This window comes from Cebidichthys violaceus, unplaced genomic scaffold, assembly GCF_023349555.1.
Source record: "Cebidichthys violaceus isolate CVI_PGR_0920_01 unplaced genomic scaffold, fCebVio1.0.p SCAF_8, whole genome shotgun sequence".
Classification (NCBI taxonomy): domain Eukaryota; kingdom Metazoa; phylum Chordata; class Actinopteri; order Perciformes; family Stichaeidae; genus Cebidichthys; species Cebidichthys violaceus.
In genome coordinates, this window is record NW_027176964.1 from 10,389,906 (window position 1) to 10,406,425 (window position 16,520).

The window sequence follows — 16,520 nt, forward strand, 5'->3', positions numbered from 1 at the left end:
AAAGCTCCGAAACAATGCGGTAGCTTGTTTAAGATGATTATGACTGAGGAAGGCAGGTTGTTTCAAGGCCGCCCCCTCACTACGGAGACACAGAGGGGCTTTTGCACAACCTATGGCCTGGCTGCTTTGCGTCAGTCAACAAAGTCATCAGACTTGGCAGGCTGGAACCTTTTCTTGCTACCAGCTACACTGCTGAACACAAGCACCCTGACTAAGAACCACTGTCTATGAAACACACTAGAAACTATTATGACCGCTCCAGAGAGTGGACGATCTGTGTATAAGCCAGGATACAAAACCTTTCCAACATTATAGTTATCCAATGTCCAACCAAGGGACAAATTGGCCAGTTACCAGTTGAATAGCATACAGAAAATACAACCAACTGTAATGCAACAATTACCTTAATAATGGGGTTAAACACTTTGGTTTATATTACACATGTACAAACATGTTGAGACTGAAAGCTCCACAACAGCTACTAAATGGTCCAAAATGAACTGTCCATCTCCACTATGAAGGTGTCATGGACGAGAGGCCCTTAAAGTTTAAAGAAAAAGAAAAATATAAACACTCCATAAAAACAAGAATTGTGTGAAATGATCAAAAGCTCCAGAACAGCTCCTAAATGAACCGTGTGGCGGGATTGTTTTTTTATCAGTTAAAAACAGCTCAACAGATGTAATGATGTTCCCAGCTACAAATTCTGGATCTCATTTCAGAAGTTTTTTAAATGATCAACATGCGCCAAACATTTATAGTCCAGAATGATCCATCAGATGACTTTATTTCTTGGAAGCATAAGACATAAGCAGCACATAAAAAGTGTACAAAATACTGACTTACCAAGCCAGCATTTTGTTTTGTGGGTTGTTTAAATGTCCTTTGACCCAAAATCTCAATAAGAATGTGTTTTTAATCTCTTGGAAATTGAATGGGTGACTGATTATTGAAATAATACTGGGATAAAAACTATTCAAGTGCATTTATATTAAATAATCCCAGACTGCCTTCTAATCAGCTCAGAAAGATGTTGTTGATATAGTGGACATACTGCAGGTCCACAGGGCTAATCCTTACTGCCTGGCACTGGTCCAGCTGTGCACTCCAGGGTATTTCTACCAGGGAAGCCATTCTCCACCTTGCTACACAGCTCAAGTGGTTTGTTATGAAAATGAAAGGAGAGTAGCAGACATTGATCGTTTATCAGTGATGCTTTAAATGTCATGGGTCTGTAATATGATGCAGTGCATGGGAACATTCTTAAAATATATGGCCTCCCCTAATGGCTTAGTGGGCAATCTTGCAATAAGAGGGTCAGTTCCACCCTTTTTTACATAGAGGGAAACATTGCAAGTGAAGCAAGCACAATTCCTTCTCTTTTACAGGCCTCTGGCTTCAATTATGAAAGCATGTGGTAATGAAGATGTTCCGCTCAAAGTCCCACCAGGAAATTAATTCTGAGCTCAACGAAGCATTGGTGTTGTAGAAACTTACTAGGCAATTAGAAAAGGTACTACAGAAGGCGTGTTGTGTTTAGAGCACATTATGTTTTAGTGCTCCGGGAGTTAAACAAATCACAGATCGACTCTGCAGCCGAGCCCTGCCACCGCGACAATACTATGAACAATGCTGTCAACTCGTCTATAAATGGCTTGGATGAAATACGTTTTACGATGCTGATGAAATCCCTGAGAAGTGATGTTGGCTTGTAAAATCCTGGACGCATGGTGAGGGAAGGGCTGACATCTTCTTTTTCTAACTCACCCCCGCCAAAGTACACTGCCAGCAGCCGCCATCATCATCATTGTTGTCGTAATTCAGACAGCTATGTCATGAGGAGGGACGTCTGCTATTTGCTTGCCAGAACTATACTTCACTGATCTATGAGGAGATTGTAGTGCTTGTAGTTTTGGAGGCAAACCTTTAGACATATAAAAAAGGCATATAAAAAATAACAAGCATTTAGTACTTTTTTAGCCACACAAGTAGAATGGCTCTAGAAGGCAACGTCAGTCCGTTCGTCCAACACTTTTGACCAGACTGAATTATCTCAACTACTATTGGTTGAATTGCAACAAAAGTTGGTGCATAGAAGATTAATCCAAATGACTTTGGTCAATTTCTGAAGGTGGACCTTCATGGTTTTGTGTGAAATTTCTCCACAAATATTGCAAACATTCCTGTGAAATTTGGTGAAGATATTCACGTTCCCCTCAAGATGAATTCTAATAACTTTGAGAATCCTTCTTTTTCATTCAGTGCCATCATCAGGTCAAAATTAAATTTGTCAAATGCTTTAGTTTACAACCGAATACCTACAAAATGAATGACCATTCCATCAGCTTCAGGTGTACAAATGTGTGCATGCTAACACGCTAAAATAAGATGAACTTAGATAAACATAGCATGTTAGCATTGTCTTACGGAGCATTATAGCATGTTGACGTTAGCGTTTAACTCAAAGACCTGCTGTGCCTAAGTGCGGCCTCATGGCTGCAGACTTCTCTTGATACCATCTCAAGACATGAATTTGTGTTTATTCTACTGATATTTGTGTGTAGGATTAAATGCAATAATCCAATATAAAACTCCAAGAAAAGCTAAATAGATTCTTATACCTTTAGAGCCTACACAACTTTTAGCACACAGCGATGCCTTTCTCCTCATTGTTTACACAGAGCTGTAAAGTCATGTCTACATGGCAAGCTAAGGTCAAGGAAGACAGATAAGCCAGTGTCAAAGAAGACAAAATCCTGAATAAAGAACCTTTTGTCCAAAGACTTGGGGTTTCTGCAAGGAAGGAGACATCCATTCAAGTTTGGTCCACACATGAGCCACTGACACTGGATGAGAACTGATTTATCTCATGCTCTTTCCTTTTTCTTTGTGTATGTTTGTCAGTCATGGGATTTGCCTCATTATCGTATTTGGCCACCCATCCACTATGGATATTGGCTCATTTTCAGCCTTTTTAATATTTTCTGTAGAGGAGAAACTCCTGTTCGGAAGCCCAGGGAAGCCTACCACAATAGGAACGCTGTAAGAGAATTCAAGCTTTGCACTCTGCAACATGTCAATACCAGGCCCATTCAAAAATGTGACAGGGGGTCTAGACTAGAAGAAACCTGGAGGCAATACAGGTATCAGTTAACAAGAAACATGTCTGAATATATTTTATGCTTGTGAGAAAGTCTTTTTTGGAAAGCAAGTTTCTTATTTTCCGATGCGTTCCAACAGTGCAAATCAAATCAGCAAGTTAATAAACCATTCTTGTCTTAATGCTGACATCAAGTTACAAGATTATAACATCACTGAAGTCGTTTGTCTTTATTTCTTGCAGAGGATGCAGTTAGTATTTGGCAGGGTCATCAAAAACATAACAAGGCAAAAGCCTTCTGTTTCTATTTGACTAGTTATTACTCGTCTCTATTATCTTTTCAATAATGGAAAGTCACACACTGTAGATCTTGACTGACACTCTACCGCGCCCTTGCAACGAAGCATGTAATGCCTTAATCACATTGGCAAAGAAAACACGATTTTTCATAAGTAGTCAAGCGATAGAAACCATCAGACTTAATAATGAATATACATAATAATTATGGATTCTACAAATTAACTAGATATAGTTGTTGACGTTAACATGTTGTGTTGTAGTAAGTTCAAGTCATGTCAAGCAGTGCAATGATACGTTAATGTCGGTTTTCCATTGTTGCACAGGTATGAGTGTGGAAAGAGCTAAACCCTGAAGCAACACACTAGACCAGAGTCAATACAAACTAATGGAAAATCAACTAATCATTCAGGTTTAAGCTGTTAAGGAGCTCCTACATCCTTTTAATCAGGATGTGAGGCAGGAAGCCCCCCTCCCACCCCCCTCTCTCTACACTGCAAAAGGGATTACAAATGAAACATCCTGGATCTCCATCCTGATTTCTTTTGACAAACGCAAGAATTAATTTATTAAAAAAATTAAATAAATGAACCATAATGTGCGACAAGACTCCAACCACTAACAGTGAGTCACGGCTTAAAATGCACCCTTTAGTTTATTAGGCTAATGGACCACACAGGAAGAGGCTAAATGCAAGTTTCAGAGATCGGCCACCACCCATCAACCAATGCTTTCTTCTGAAATATTCTGAGATGGAGATTTGTTTGTGAAGCTATTGTTCCCTTCCCTGTGGGGGATTCCTCTTTTGGGCGAGCCACGTTTGGAACATTGCTCCTCAGAATGACCCTTCAGTCATCGGAGAAGATGCCACACCCAAGTGAGGTCTTTGGGATACTGGTGAGGGACTCTCATATCCAATTTGAATGCCAAAGTGGAGCAATAGAAACTAGAAAGACAGGCCGGGGCCCACTTGATGAGTGATTAAGGGAGGGCACAAATTTTAACGCCAAAGATCTCACCCCATCCTTCTGATGTTTGTTTATGTATCTTCGACTTTCCTGTTTTTCTCCCTTTGCTGGGATTCTTCTTTCAATCTGTGCACTAACCCTGTCCATCTCATTGAAGTCTCGTACATTTGCATGGTGACACGGAGGTCCATAAAGTTACTTACTGAATACAAATACAAAAAAAAGATTTATATGTGAGGGAAAAATGCCCCCAGACTATTCCTGTTCACTAGCCTTTCTGAATTGGATTGAGCTACAAATTTCTCTTGAGCGGGTTCGAACCATGGTTTTCGTCCAAGCTGAAATTCTGCGAGATGGAAACATGTTTGGTTTCCACTTTCCATCCTTACCTTCACTAGTAGCGCTGACTTACTGTCTCAGTAGTTCCAGCCTGACAGGACACATTCGAAAACTGCTTCGTCAAATGCACGAAAAACTAATAATTCATTCACTACCGAAATGAATTGGTAAGAAATGTTTCAGTTGCTGCAAATGGAATAAATGTCAAGGGTGTGCATCGGCAAATATCTACAATCCAGCCAACCAAAAGAGAACGATATTTTTCTTTATTTAAACCCCTACATTGAGCTTAAAGTAAGTCATGCATTTGTTCCCACACTATGTTTCTGTGGTTAGCAGTCCACCGTGAGCTAAAACTAATACTGTTAACATGGAGTACATACAGATGATAATAAAATGAGAGGATGCATCAGTGTGTTTCTTTGAGGATGCTTAACATACCATTTGCATTTATGTTACTGACAGTTAAATAATTTACAGATCTTTTCTTGACTAATTGTTGGGTCAATAGATTGTTAAAAAAAAAAAAAATTCCTGTTACCATTTTCTAAAGCTCACGTCTTTAAAAAGTTTTTTCCAGCGAATAACCGTCACAAACCTAAAGCTATTTCATTAACTATCACATAATGCATGTGATGCATCTTATACAAAGTGAGAAGCATCGGAAAGTAATGTTTTTCCAAAGATAAGGTCATAACAACATTACCGCAAAAGAATGAAATCACACAGAGTTGTGAGCCCTAAACAGCCCCTCACCTAGGCATCCTGTAGGAGATGGACACACACAAATTGGCCTGTGGCCTCTTTTCCCTTTTAACACGACACTACGTCTGATGAGGTGGGAAGATAGCAGAGGGCCTTTTTTTCCAACGTGAATTCCTGGGTCTCTTTCCACTGGAGACTTCATGCACAGCCAGTGGATCATGGAAAGGCCATAAATGCAGCGGATCACTTTGGTACCATGTACAAACAAAGGACGCAAATCAGTTCAATGAGTAACCACATTCACTCACTTATTCCATGCTGGCTTCTCAGTGGATGTATACAAACATAATGGATTTTAGTAGCTGCAGTTAATACGCAATTTATTTTGGTTTATTCTGGTTTATTTTGGTTAAGAGGTTCAAAAAGAAGAGCTTTCAACAGGTAAAAATGTATGATGCAGCAGGCAGCATTTCCTGACTTATTAAATAGTCGTGGCAGACATGAGAACAATGCATAAAACATTATTGTTTGTGTTTTTTCTAGACATAAAAACAATGGAACCAGACACATAATTAGCAGTTACAGAACTGCAGTAACTACTTGATTTTAAGAGCTACACAATAGATTTACTGTATTCAGATGCGTTGTTACGGTTAAAAGTAAGAAGAACAAAAGCTGCTTCACTTCTGTGTTCCATCTCGATGACATGCCCGTCTAGCCTCGGGTGCGTCTGCTGCCGCACGACACAGGCCTCGGTCGCTCTACAAAAGTATCAGTGCTGCCAGATAACCTTGCCCCTCTACAGAGGTGCTATTGTCCCAGAGTGAAACCAAAGTCCTTCACCTCACTAGCAGCTCTCTAAATCTCCACCACTCAGACACGGTGGAGTTTATCAAAAGCTGGGAGGGAGGGCGTCAATGAAAGCCAACTCCCACGGCCCCGAACAAAAAAAAAAGCCGTATTTCCAACAATGGCTGCAGCAGATGGAAGTCTGGGAAGGTCATCAGAGGACCTGGAGAGACGCAGCAGTAGTAGCACCAGGGCCACTCTGGACCCTGAGACGCCGACTACAGATTCTAGGATTACACAGGATCATAACCTGTATTTCACTACAGACATCCATCTAATCCCAGAGAGTGGGCTTTAATGAAAACAAAAGGCATGGTTTCCTGAAAGTGATGCAGAAAAGAAAATGAATGACTGATGAGGAAAGCTGGCTTGCTCGATCCCAACACAACACAGAGGGAAAAGCACTTACTCAGGATGCTGAAATGCACTGCAGGAGTGAAATTTTGTCATGATTCAGCTCAACTTTTGCAGGTGTGCAAGCACATTTAAATGCAAAGGACAGAGCTGGACTTCACCGATGTATATATTATCTTCCAATCTCATTCTGTGTCCAGAACTTGTACAACCCATTAACTCTGGAAAAAGCATATTGATATTTAAGCGGTTTATCCTGTGCCTAAAGAGAGAGCCGGGGAGCCTCGCATCAAGGATTATGGGTTTAGCTGTTGACATGCCCCTGAGATTAGTTTGATCTTTCACAGGTTAACCCAGTTAGAGGGGCTCTCGGTTCACCTCATATCTGTGTCTGTGCTTTGGCCGCTTTGAAAAGCAACATTCACCATTGAAAGGTAGAAGAAATATTGAAGCATATAATAAAAAAATGTAATCATCACCTCAGTAGAGGATGTGTATCGGCCGAAATCTGGCAATACGATACGTATTCAATATATTGTGATACATTGCAATTTTAGGAAAACTGTCATAGTAGCAAGAACACACCACCATATGCATAAAATGTGGGTAAAAAAAGTTTACTTTTTAATGGAATCTGAACAGTGGGTTCTGCATTTCCAACATCATAGCGAGGACAAACTAAATAAAGTATTATCTTAGTTCATCTTTACATGTAATTAAAAATCAACACTGTTTTTGAGAATCGCTGCAGTATCACAAAATATAATACCGCAAAGCTCAATATTCCCTATTTCTGAAACCCCTACTCTTCAGTACAACTACAGTCACAAACACAGGGAGTCCAATTGATTCCGAAAACCATTTAGCATTTCATCTGGGAAATAAATCACCACGGTTATTACTTGTGGCTGGCTGCCGGGTGAAGCTGTGGGCATTATTTACAACCTCCCCACAGATGATGACAGTTAATAAACTGAGCATGCCAGCGCGCGGGACCAGGAGCTTTTCTATTATTCAGCAAGTCCTGTCTGACTCCCACAGAAGCCATCACGCCCTGGCAGGCTGTCGCCGAGCGGAGGACTGTCAGGTGACTTCCTGTGGGACGGGCTGCTCGCTGTCAGGTGCATTAGAAAAATCTCAAATTTATTTCCAAACTGCTTTAATGTCCTCCCAGAACAGGACTGCAAGTGGGGGTGGGCTAAACGACCATGTGGGAAAGAATCCGTTGATAATTATAATTCCATACCTTTGGTCATTCATCTTTTGATTGGCAAAGAAAAACACTGGTCACAGCTGATTTTGATACTTTTAACTGTTAGAAATTACTGCAAAAAGGTTCCCCCTCATGACTCTTGCTACACCTGTCAAGTTGTCCACCCTCACACAGCGCACATGCAGTTGACAAGGATAACTGCGACAGCTTTACCACTCGAAAACCGCAAGATCACACCCAAAACACAGAACAATATGGTTTGTTTCTTACTCATGATCTCCATCAATTTGAAGTTTTTCTCAACTCGAAAATGTTTTGTCACTTCTCAGTGTAAACAGCAAATAGACACTATTAGATCAGAACAGTCGTCCATCCCTGAAAACCATGTATCTCCTGGTTTGGTGATTTTAGAATAAATCGAAGGATTACATGCTCCTTTGTGGGCTGAGGAAATTATCATCCTTCTTAAGGCTCATAAAACCTTTCAACCCCCTTTGGATTATCTCAGAAATGCATTGTCACGAAGTTTAGAACAAGACTGTTTTTCTCTCTGTTTGATTTGATATTTTGAAGATACTTTGTTTGACTGTAAGATTAATGTTATATTACAGCACCTCAAGTACTGTACCATTTTAATTACTTCACATTTTAAGGAATAAATCATGTTTACATTTATTGATTTAGGTGGATTTGCAACTGACACACTCAGAAAGGTTCAGTCAGTATCAGTAATCCTTTATCAATCTGCCAGACAGAACAATAACACCTCAGATTTTCAAAATAAAAGTTGTCTAAAGGTTCAGTCAGTATCAGTAATCCTTTATCAATCTGCCAGACAGAACAATAACACCTCAGATTTTCAAAAGAAAAGCTGTCTAATGTCTATTACCGCAATATTTTCCAAACCCAGTCTTAATTCACTTATAATTATAGTTTTGTTTTTACATGATCAGCCCACCAGGAACATCAACATCCAATAGAGAGGCAAAGTGAAACCAGAAACTAATTTGTAATGACGTTGATAACTGAAAATCCTTCCATGGATCATAGACTTTCTCAGTAATATGTTGTGTGGCTTATTAAGGAGTTTTATTTTGAGTTAATGGATAAGCCAACTGCAAACTGGATGGCACAACCTCATGAACGCATTGTTGCACCCTCCAGCTACTATACTTTAATCAATAACAAAGTGTTACTTGTGTTTATCAAAGTATAAAACAACCCACATATCCAATAATTGGTTATCTTTGATGCTTCAGTTTGGAGTTTGACATATTGTTCTAATCAAGTTTTAACTGTTATGGACACTGCGTTCTAGGAAAACATTGTTTGCCACATAGAAACATCTGTCTTAGCCTCTGGCCAAAAATAAAAAAAAACAACAACAACAGCTAAAACTGTCAGACCATATGGCAGAGCTCATACTTTCCCTGCAAATGGAAATGAACAGTAATTAAACCAAATTTGAATGCATACCATAACTATCATTACAGCTGTTCATTTCTAATCTTCTGTGGTCTTAATAAAATTCTAAAATCCTTATTTACTGCGGGAGGCTTGCTGCAGCATGAAAGTCTAGTTTGTTTAGATGCCCGGAAATATTTAGGGACTCTGTCTTTTTGGCTCACAAACACTTTTGATTTGTTATGGTTCTCTGGAAACCGGCATTGGTTGTTGCTTGTTGGAGCAGACGGGGAAGATGCAACTTGCACGTGCACTGCTGGCACCAAACACTCCGCGCTTATCTGCTTATAAGGAGGAGGAACAGCGCCATGAGTGTGGACAATGATGATTCATGAGAATAGGAAGTTACAACCATTAGGGAGTAAAGTGATACTTCTGGTCACTTTCTAACCCGACATCTGGCCTTTATAAGCTCTGCGTCACTCAAACTACATGTGGAATATATATTTAAATATTTTTAATATCACACTAACATTGAGATTGAGATGTAGCAGCTTTCCCGTGCTTATTATTTTGCAGCCAAATATGTGTCAAACATCGCCTCGGCCTGTAGTGGGGTGTTCTGAAATTTCAGCTTTTGAAAGAAAAAGACAAAACAGCGAGAAAGCATTGAAGTAGCAGTCAAAACACGCCATGTCCTTAAAAGAAATACGATTTCTGTGACCTTTACTTCAGGGCCAAAAGAAAGCACAAACACATGCAGAGCAAGAGAAACCAAGAAACCCGTTCCTGCTGCTTCAGCACTTGTTTTCATGCTTCCATCAGCCTCCCTCCATACCACACTTTCAAGACTCTCTTTGTTTTAATCAATCATGCAAGTAGGATGAAGTGTCTTCACATTTTCATCTAATTTCCTTTGAGGACCAGATGCAAACTGGGCACATGTATCTTTTTTTTATTATGTAAGAGGATGATCTCAAGAGGGAAAAGCAAATGAGAGAATATGACGTTTTTTTACGTGAGAAATTGGTTAGTGGATGCATCAAAGAGCTCTTAGTGTGTGTTTCAAGGTGACAGCATCACTCTATTTGTTCTATTTTTGCACACAATTAGGTCAAACGCTGCATAAAGACAAAAAAAATGCTCACACTGCTCACAAAAAAAGATCCAAAGTATTACAAATAAAAAAGGAGAAAAGAGGGGTACTAGAAAATAAAGTACGCCACTAAAATTGCTCAATCTACATCCCCTCCCAGCATCATCATCCTCAATTTGCTGCCAATTTGCGCACTTGGGTCGTCGTCATTTCACCAGAGATGCCTATTTTCGCACTTTTTAAAATTGGCCAATTAATCACAACTTCCCGGCAAAAAACACGCGCACGCGCCTGTAATCCTTATCAATAACTATCTGAACTGAACGCTAAACTTGTTCCGAGCCTCTGTGTAACTTTTACCAGGTCACAGACTGAACAGCGAGAGACGGTCAGAAACTTTTTTTTTTCTTTCTCCCACGCTGGATCAAGTTTCTCTGCGGCTTTCTGAGCGGTCTGTGATTTCTGCGAGATGTATTAATGGCAATGCCTGAGAAGCAGAGAGGAAAAGCGAAAGGCTGCTGAGTATTACAACCCAGTCCCGTTCATGTTGTAGCAGCTCGGCGGACATACCTTTCCTTTCCGCCAGAACACAGCAGCCCAGGCACAGCAGAGAGGTGAGACTGAACCACTTCACGAAACCAGTTGCCATCGTGTTTTTCGTCAGGAATCCCAGTGAGAAAGTGTCATTCCATACCAACAACACGCGATATTCCGCTTGTTCAATACTCCAAAATCTTTTTGGTTTTTTTTTTCTCGTTAAGTAAAAGACTTGTTCCTTCTCTGGGAAACTCAAACTTTGACAGCTCCTCCTCCTCGCGGATATCTCAAGCAGTCCGAGCTCGTGCAGCGAGGACAGACTACTGGCTGCTCTGACGTCAGCAAGAGGGAGGACAGATGCGCCTCTCAGACTGCTCAGGTAACGTTAGGCACACTGGAGGTTTTCTTTTTTTTTAGAAAGAAGCGTGTACTCTGCGATGAAGTAACACTATTTTCGGGAAATAGTCTGCAGTATGGAAAAGTACACATAACTTGTATCAACACAGGTACAATGATTATATTTGTTGACATTCAGTTCATTCAGTGATTAATGAACTGATAATCATTTATCGTCTTTCGATAGAATCATAATGTGATGAAATCATATATCGAGATGCCGTAATGCAAAATTACGTAATCTATAATAACAAGCACATACAAACTCAAGTTTCTCAAAGATGCTCACTCTGATTATTTTGCACTTAAATTCATAATTAAAGCTACTATAAGGAACTTAATTTTGTGTTGATTTTGGCGGCCCCTGTGGTTGAAAGTAATGGTGTTTCCGAAAATCCAGAGTACCTTTAGAAAACCTCAAATTTTTTGCTTGAAAGATGACTTAAAACGATTATGTTATCAGAATAGTTGCATGTAAACTTTCGAAGGCGGCAGCGATGGCTGATCTCAATAGTTAATAGTCATATTTGGAAGATTTCCTGGACCCTGAATGGTTGTGGATTTTTGGGCCGACTCCAATATTTGAGAGTTTAAAAATCTGATGTATCAATAGATATTTTTTTTTTATTTTAAATAAACACAAACATGTTAGGATCCCTTAAATCATGACCAAGATAAGTATCTAGCGAGTTAAAAAGAAAAATGAGATTTTGTCTAGTGGTCAAACCACACATGGAGAGACTGTCTCTTCTATTATTACATCAAACACATTTGTCATTTTTTGTTCTGCAATTTCTTGTTGCTTATCAGCCAATATATATATATATATATATATATATATATATATATATCCATATCCAGAGCTGGACCGATATATCGTCCGATATTAGCTTTTTACATTTTTATCCGTGTAAGCATATGCTTACACGGATAAAAATGTAAAAAGCTAATATCGGACGATATATCGGATTTTTATTCGTGTAAGCATATATATATATAAATATATATATATATATATATATATATATATATATATATATATATATATATATATATATATAAATATATAAATATATATATATATATATATATATATATATATATATATATATATATATAAATATATATATATATATATATATATATATATATATATATATATATATATATATATATATATATATATATATATATAATATCGGACGATATATCGGTCCAGCTCTGGATCTATTCATCAGTCGAGAACTTACATATAGTAATTTTGGGGGTTTGATTTGGGGGTCCTGATGAGTTATTTAATGAACTCAAAAACATGAATTAGCTTTAAAAATGCAACTTTTCATGCAGTTAGAAAGGTGGATTAAATGCACTTCCATCTCTTCCTGCTTTTAATGCTCAGTAATAATAATTTAGGGTGAGATGGCTGCATTCTTAAGTCTCCCTTGGCATAATACTCTTTATTTAGGTAGTCAGGCTTATGATTTGACTTTACACCTTTTAGCATGTGTACTACAAAATGAAAAAACTAAATCATGAAAACATGTTTTGAGTAATTTCCAGTATCTAGGAAGCAGACATCTTGACTTGTCATTGCAGGAAAAGCAGAAGTTTAACTAATAGAATTTACGAAGGCTCAGTTTCATTAAGTGCCCCAGTAAGTCATGAAGCCACTAAGTGAACATGCACAACATCAGGACCCTGGAGAAGACAAATGGAGTGGATTCTTTTTTATTTTATTAGTAATTCCATCTATGCTTTTCTTCTTGTCATGTTGCAATATCTGCAGTAAAAAAAAAAAGCTTATTTGATGTTACTCAGACAGTAATGCTCTGTGAAGACTGGGCGGGTCTATGCACAAAGAGCTGAGATCACCACAAATATATGAGATGAAGCTCTACGAATGACACTGATGCTGGGCGTCATCAAAGACTGCATCCAGAGACTTAGAGATGTAACTACCGGGTCATTTTTACAAACAAATATCTACTTTTTGTAGATTCCCCCCCCCCACACACACAAAATCTGATGTAAGTGTCCCTGAAGCTATTTTAGCTGAACACCAAAAGTTAAAGAATAGGGCGATGATGACTCATCTGGGTCAAAGCTGACTTCTAGAGGTTTCATTGAATTTGGCCCGTAACAGAAAAACTCATCAGTAAGTTTTTTTCCTCCTAAAATCACCCGTTCACCCCTTATTTATTTATTTATTTATTTGTTGATGCATTTATGAGAGAAAGCCCTCAGTATCAGTGTCACGCAGGGGTTGAATGGACGAAATGTCTAGACTGTTGACAGATCGTTCGTCTGATCGGAGTCGAGTCTAACTGCGTGTCAAGCTGCTTGAATGTGTTTGTTGTTGTACACAGATCAGACTCATGGGGACAGGAGTGATAGAAATCATTTCTCACGCCGGTGTTTATTTCATTACGGCAGCCTAATGGCTCACCAAATCGTCTTTGGTTGTGCTGTTGGAGGAAGAGGTTATTGTGTTGGGTGACATTATGACCATTTTCCTCGAGGAGAAATTACCTAATGTGAGGCTAACGTTTCACAGGAGATGGCACAGTATGCAATTTTGTGTGGATGTGATGACTGTTCTCAGCACTGTCTTTGGGAAATAAATCCATGGCCTTTGTCATTTTTCGGTAAGTCAGCGGGAAGATAGCAAGCTCCACTGAGTGAAAGAGTTATTCCCTTCACAGGGTGTCACACTTAAAGGTATAATATGCAACAAAATGTATAGACTGATACAAAAATAATCCCTCTTAATTGTCACTTATGACCCTCTAAAAGTGTGTGGCGGTGTCTGTATCTGCAGAGACTTCCCTCTGCCTGTATTTTGTCTTTTCTTATTATTGTGCTGTGTTCGGGACTTTTCTGGGCGTAAAGGCTCTTCCTTCACTCCCTTGCTTCATTCACTCCCTTGCTTCATTCACTCCCTAGCTCTCTCTCCCTTTCTCGCTAACTCGCTGACCCGGAGAGGAGGGGCGAAGTTTGAATGCTGTGTTTAGAAGCAGCAACTGACAATGTGACTATACATATTATACTATTAAATAGTCCAAGTCTCATTAAGAGGATCAAGAGAGTTCAAATATTGAAGGTTTACTTTGAGAGAAAATCAATTTTTTGCTTCTCTTCAGAGTCGTATTTGTCGTATATTTGAATCTAACTCAGCGGTTGGTTTTAAGCGTTTTGGAACCAAGGTTCGCCACGTACTGAGCCACAATGGAGGCTCGTTTAAAGAAATAAACGTCAAGAAATCACCTTGGCTTCTCACCAGCGGCCAATTTCTACACCACCGATCAACATCTCAATCATGAAATGTTCCACTGTAAGAAAGAAAGACGTCCCTGCGTTTACAGTGTTTCACATCAGCATCCATTCAGAGCCTCACACCAGAGCTGTCTGTCAACCAAGCAGAAACATTAAACAAACACAGAATAATGGCCAGACCGCTGGGGATTCAAAAGAGACTGTACAAAAAGGAGAGGGAGAGGAAAAAAGTGTGTGAGAGAGCGAGAGGAGAGATGACAGCTACTGGCAAAGTAAATACATACCCCACCGTGCAATAATATTCTCACATTTTCCATATCTTTTGTCCAAGAAGTACTGGTATTCAGTACCTAAAGGGACATTTTGGATTAGCAGTATGTGTTAATTAATGCAGCTCATATATGAGCTCTTTCGGGTACAGTCAAAGCCAACAAGACTTCTAAGAGGATGATTTTTACACCAGGAGTCTTATTAAGTGGTTCAGTGAGGCAGAAAGGTTATGTGACTGTGTTGCGAAGGGAGACGACTCAATGTCCTGAAGGTTTGAAGCCTGATCTGCATGACAGGGCCCAGATGGACCAGCAACATCTCAGTAAATTTATTTAAGAAAAAAAAAAACGTGCACGGGGGAAGTAACAACCCCCCACTAACAACAGGATTGTTGTTAGTGGGGATGCAGGATACAAGAGCACAACATATGGGATCATATAGGATTCACTGTCACTCAACGGCGCAACATCTGCTGCGTCCACCCAAACAGACATCAAAAGCTGTGTTTCATAAAATAATTATGAGGTATCCGAGATGAATATCAGCCATGAGAATAAGGGCTTGGATAATGTTACATCGCAATAATACATATTGTGAAAAAATAAAGAGAAGGGAGCCTAAGTCCAATGTGTGAATGCCTTTTTCTTTTACTGAATGTGTTGTCTTGCTCCCTGAACTCAACACTATTTATATAGCTCTTCACACACAACACAGTTGATCGAAAGCGCTTCACAGCCCAGACTGAACAAAAGAAAAGGAGAAAGCACAAGAGAAAACCATCAGCATATCATCAACTTTCTGTATGGAAAATGATCCTCACAACTTATAATTCACTATTGTTTTTTTTGTTATACACTTCATCTGAGAATAATTATTACCCAGATGAACCAATAGTCAAAATCAAAAGCCTAGAAGAATGACAACACCTTTGTGCAGATCTACTAAATTGTAGGTTATGATTAGTGATAATGCTTCCAAACATCATGAAACAATGTTTAGAATGTTAAATGCTTCATTTCAGAGGTCCTTGCTGTAAATCTGTGCACCATTTTAGTAACTTGTCATGGCTGCCATATCTCTGACATGTGAAATAAGATGTGGCTTCGATGTGACTGACTCCATAAAAGCCATAATAATAGCTTTCTAAATCCTGGTATACGGCTGAAAAGCCTCCGGCGAACAGAACAAACTGTCAAGTACCAATTAATTAGGTTTAGTTAGAGAAGCCAGTGAGAATACCTTGTATCTCACCATCTGCACCCCCCCCCCAAAGCAAACTCTGCTTCAGTTAGACTTCAATAGAAAAGGGCAAATATTGCAGTGTATGAATGTATTGTTGTATTGTGATAATGAATACACACACACACACACACACACACACACACACACACACACACACACACACACACACGTTGTTTCCTCTTGCCATGAAGAACGATCAAACATGTGCATATCTTATTGCTCTGTTTTACCATTTCCTGAAGAGGCCCCCGGCCTTTGGCCTAGAGCCATCTTCACTTGCCAGAGCATGTGGTCTCCATGGCAGCCCACTGGGTTAGACAGTAAACACCTCAAAGTAAATGAATGAACCTGTTTTAATCCAATAGGAATCCCTTTCTCAACTTCTCAACTAGTCTCATCCTGTTCTGCGACATGGAACACCTTGTTCAGTTATGAGTAATGTGAATGATTTTTCGGAATGTTGTGTGTGTGTGTTCA

General features: G+C 39.3%; 1 protein-coding gene across 1 annotated transcript in view; it reads right to left on the reverse strand.

Annotated features, from left to right (window-relative positions):
• Positions 1–11,063, reverse strand: part of egfra (epidermal growth factor receptor a (erythroblastic leukemia viral (v-erb-b) oncogene homolog, avian)) — a 39,807-nt gene extending 28,744 nt beyond the window's left edge. Inside the window, exon 1 of the mRNA XM_068737555.1 lies at positions 10,896–11,063. Within this exon, the coding sequence (XP_068593656.1) occupies positions 10,896–10,974 (79 nt within the window). The 5' untranslated portion in view covers positions 10,975–11,063. The remainder of the gene's footprint in view (positions 1–10,895) is intronic.
• Between the last annotated feature and the right edge of the window lie 5,457 nt (positions 11,064–16,520).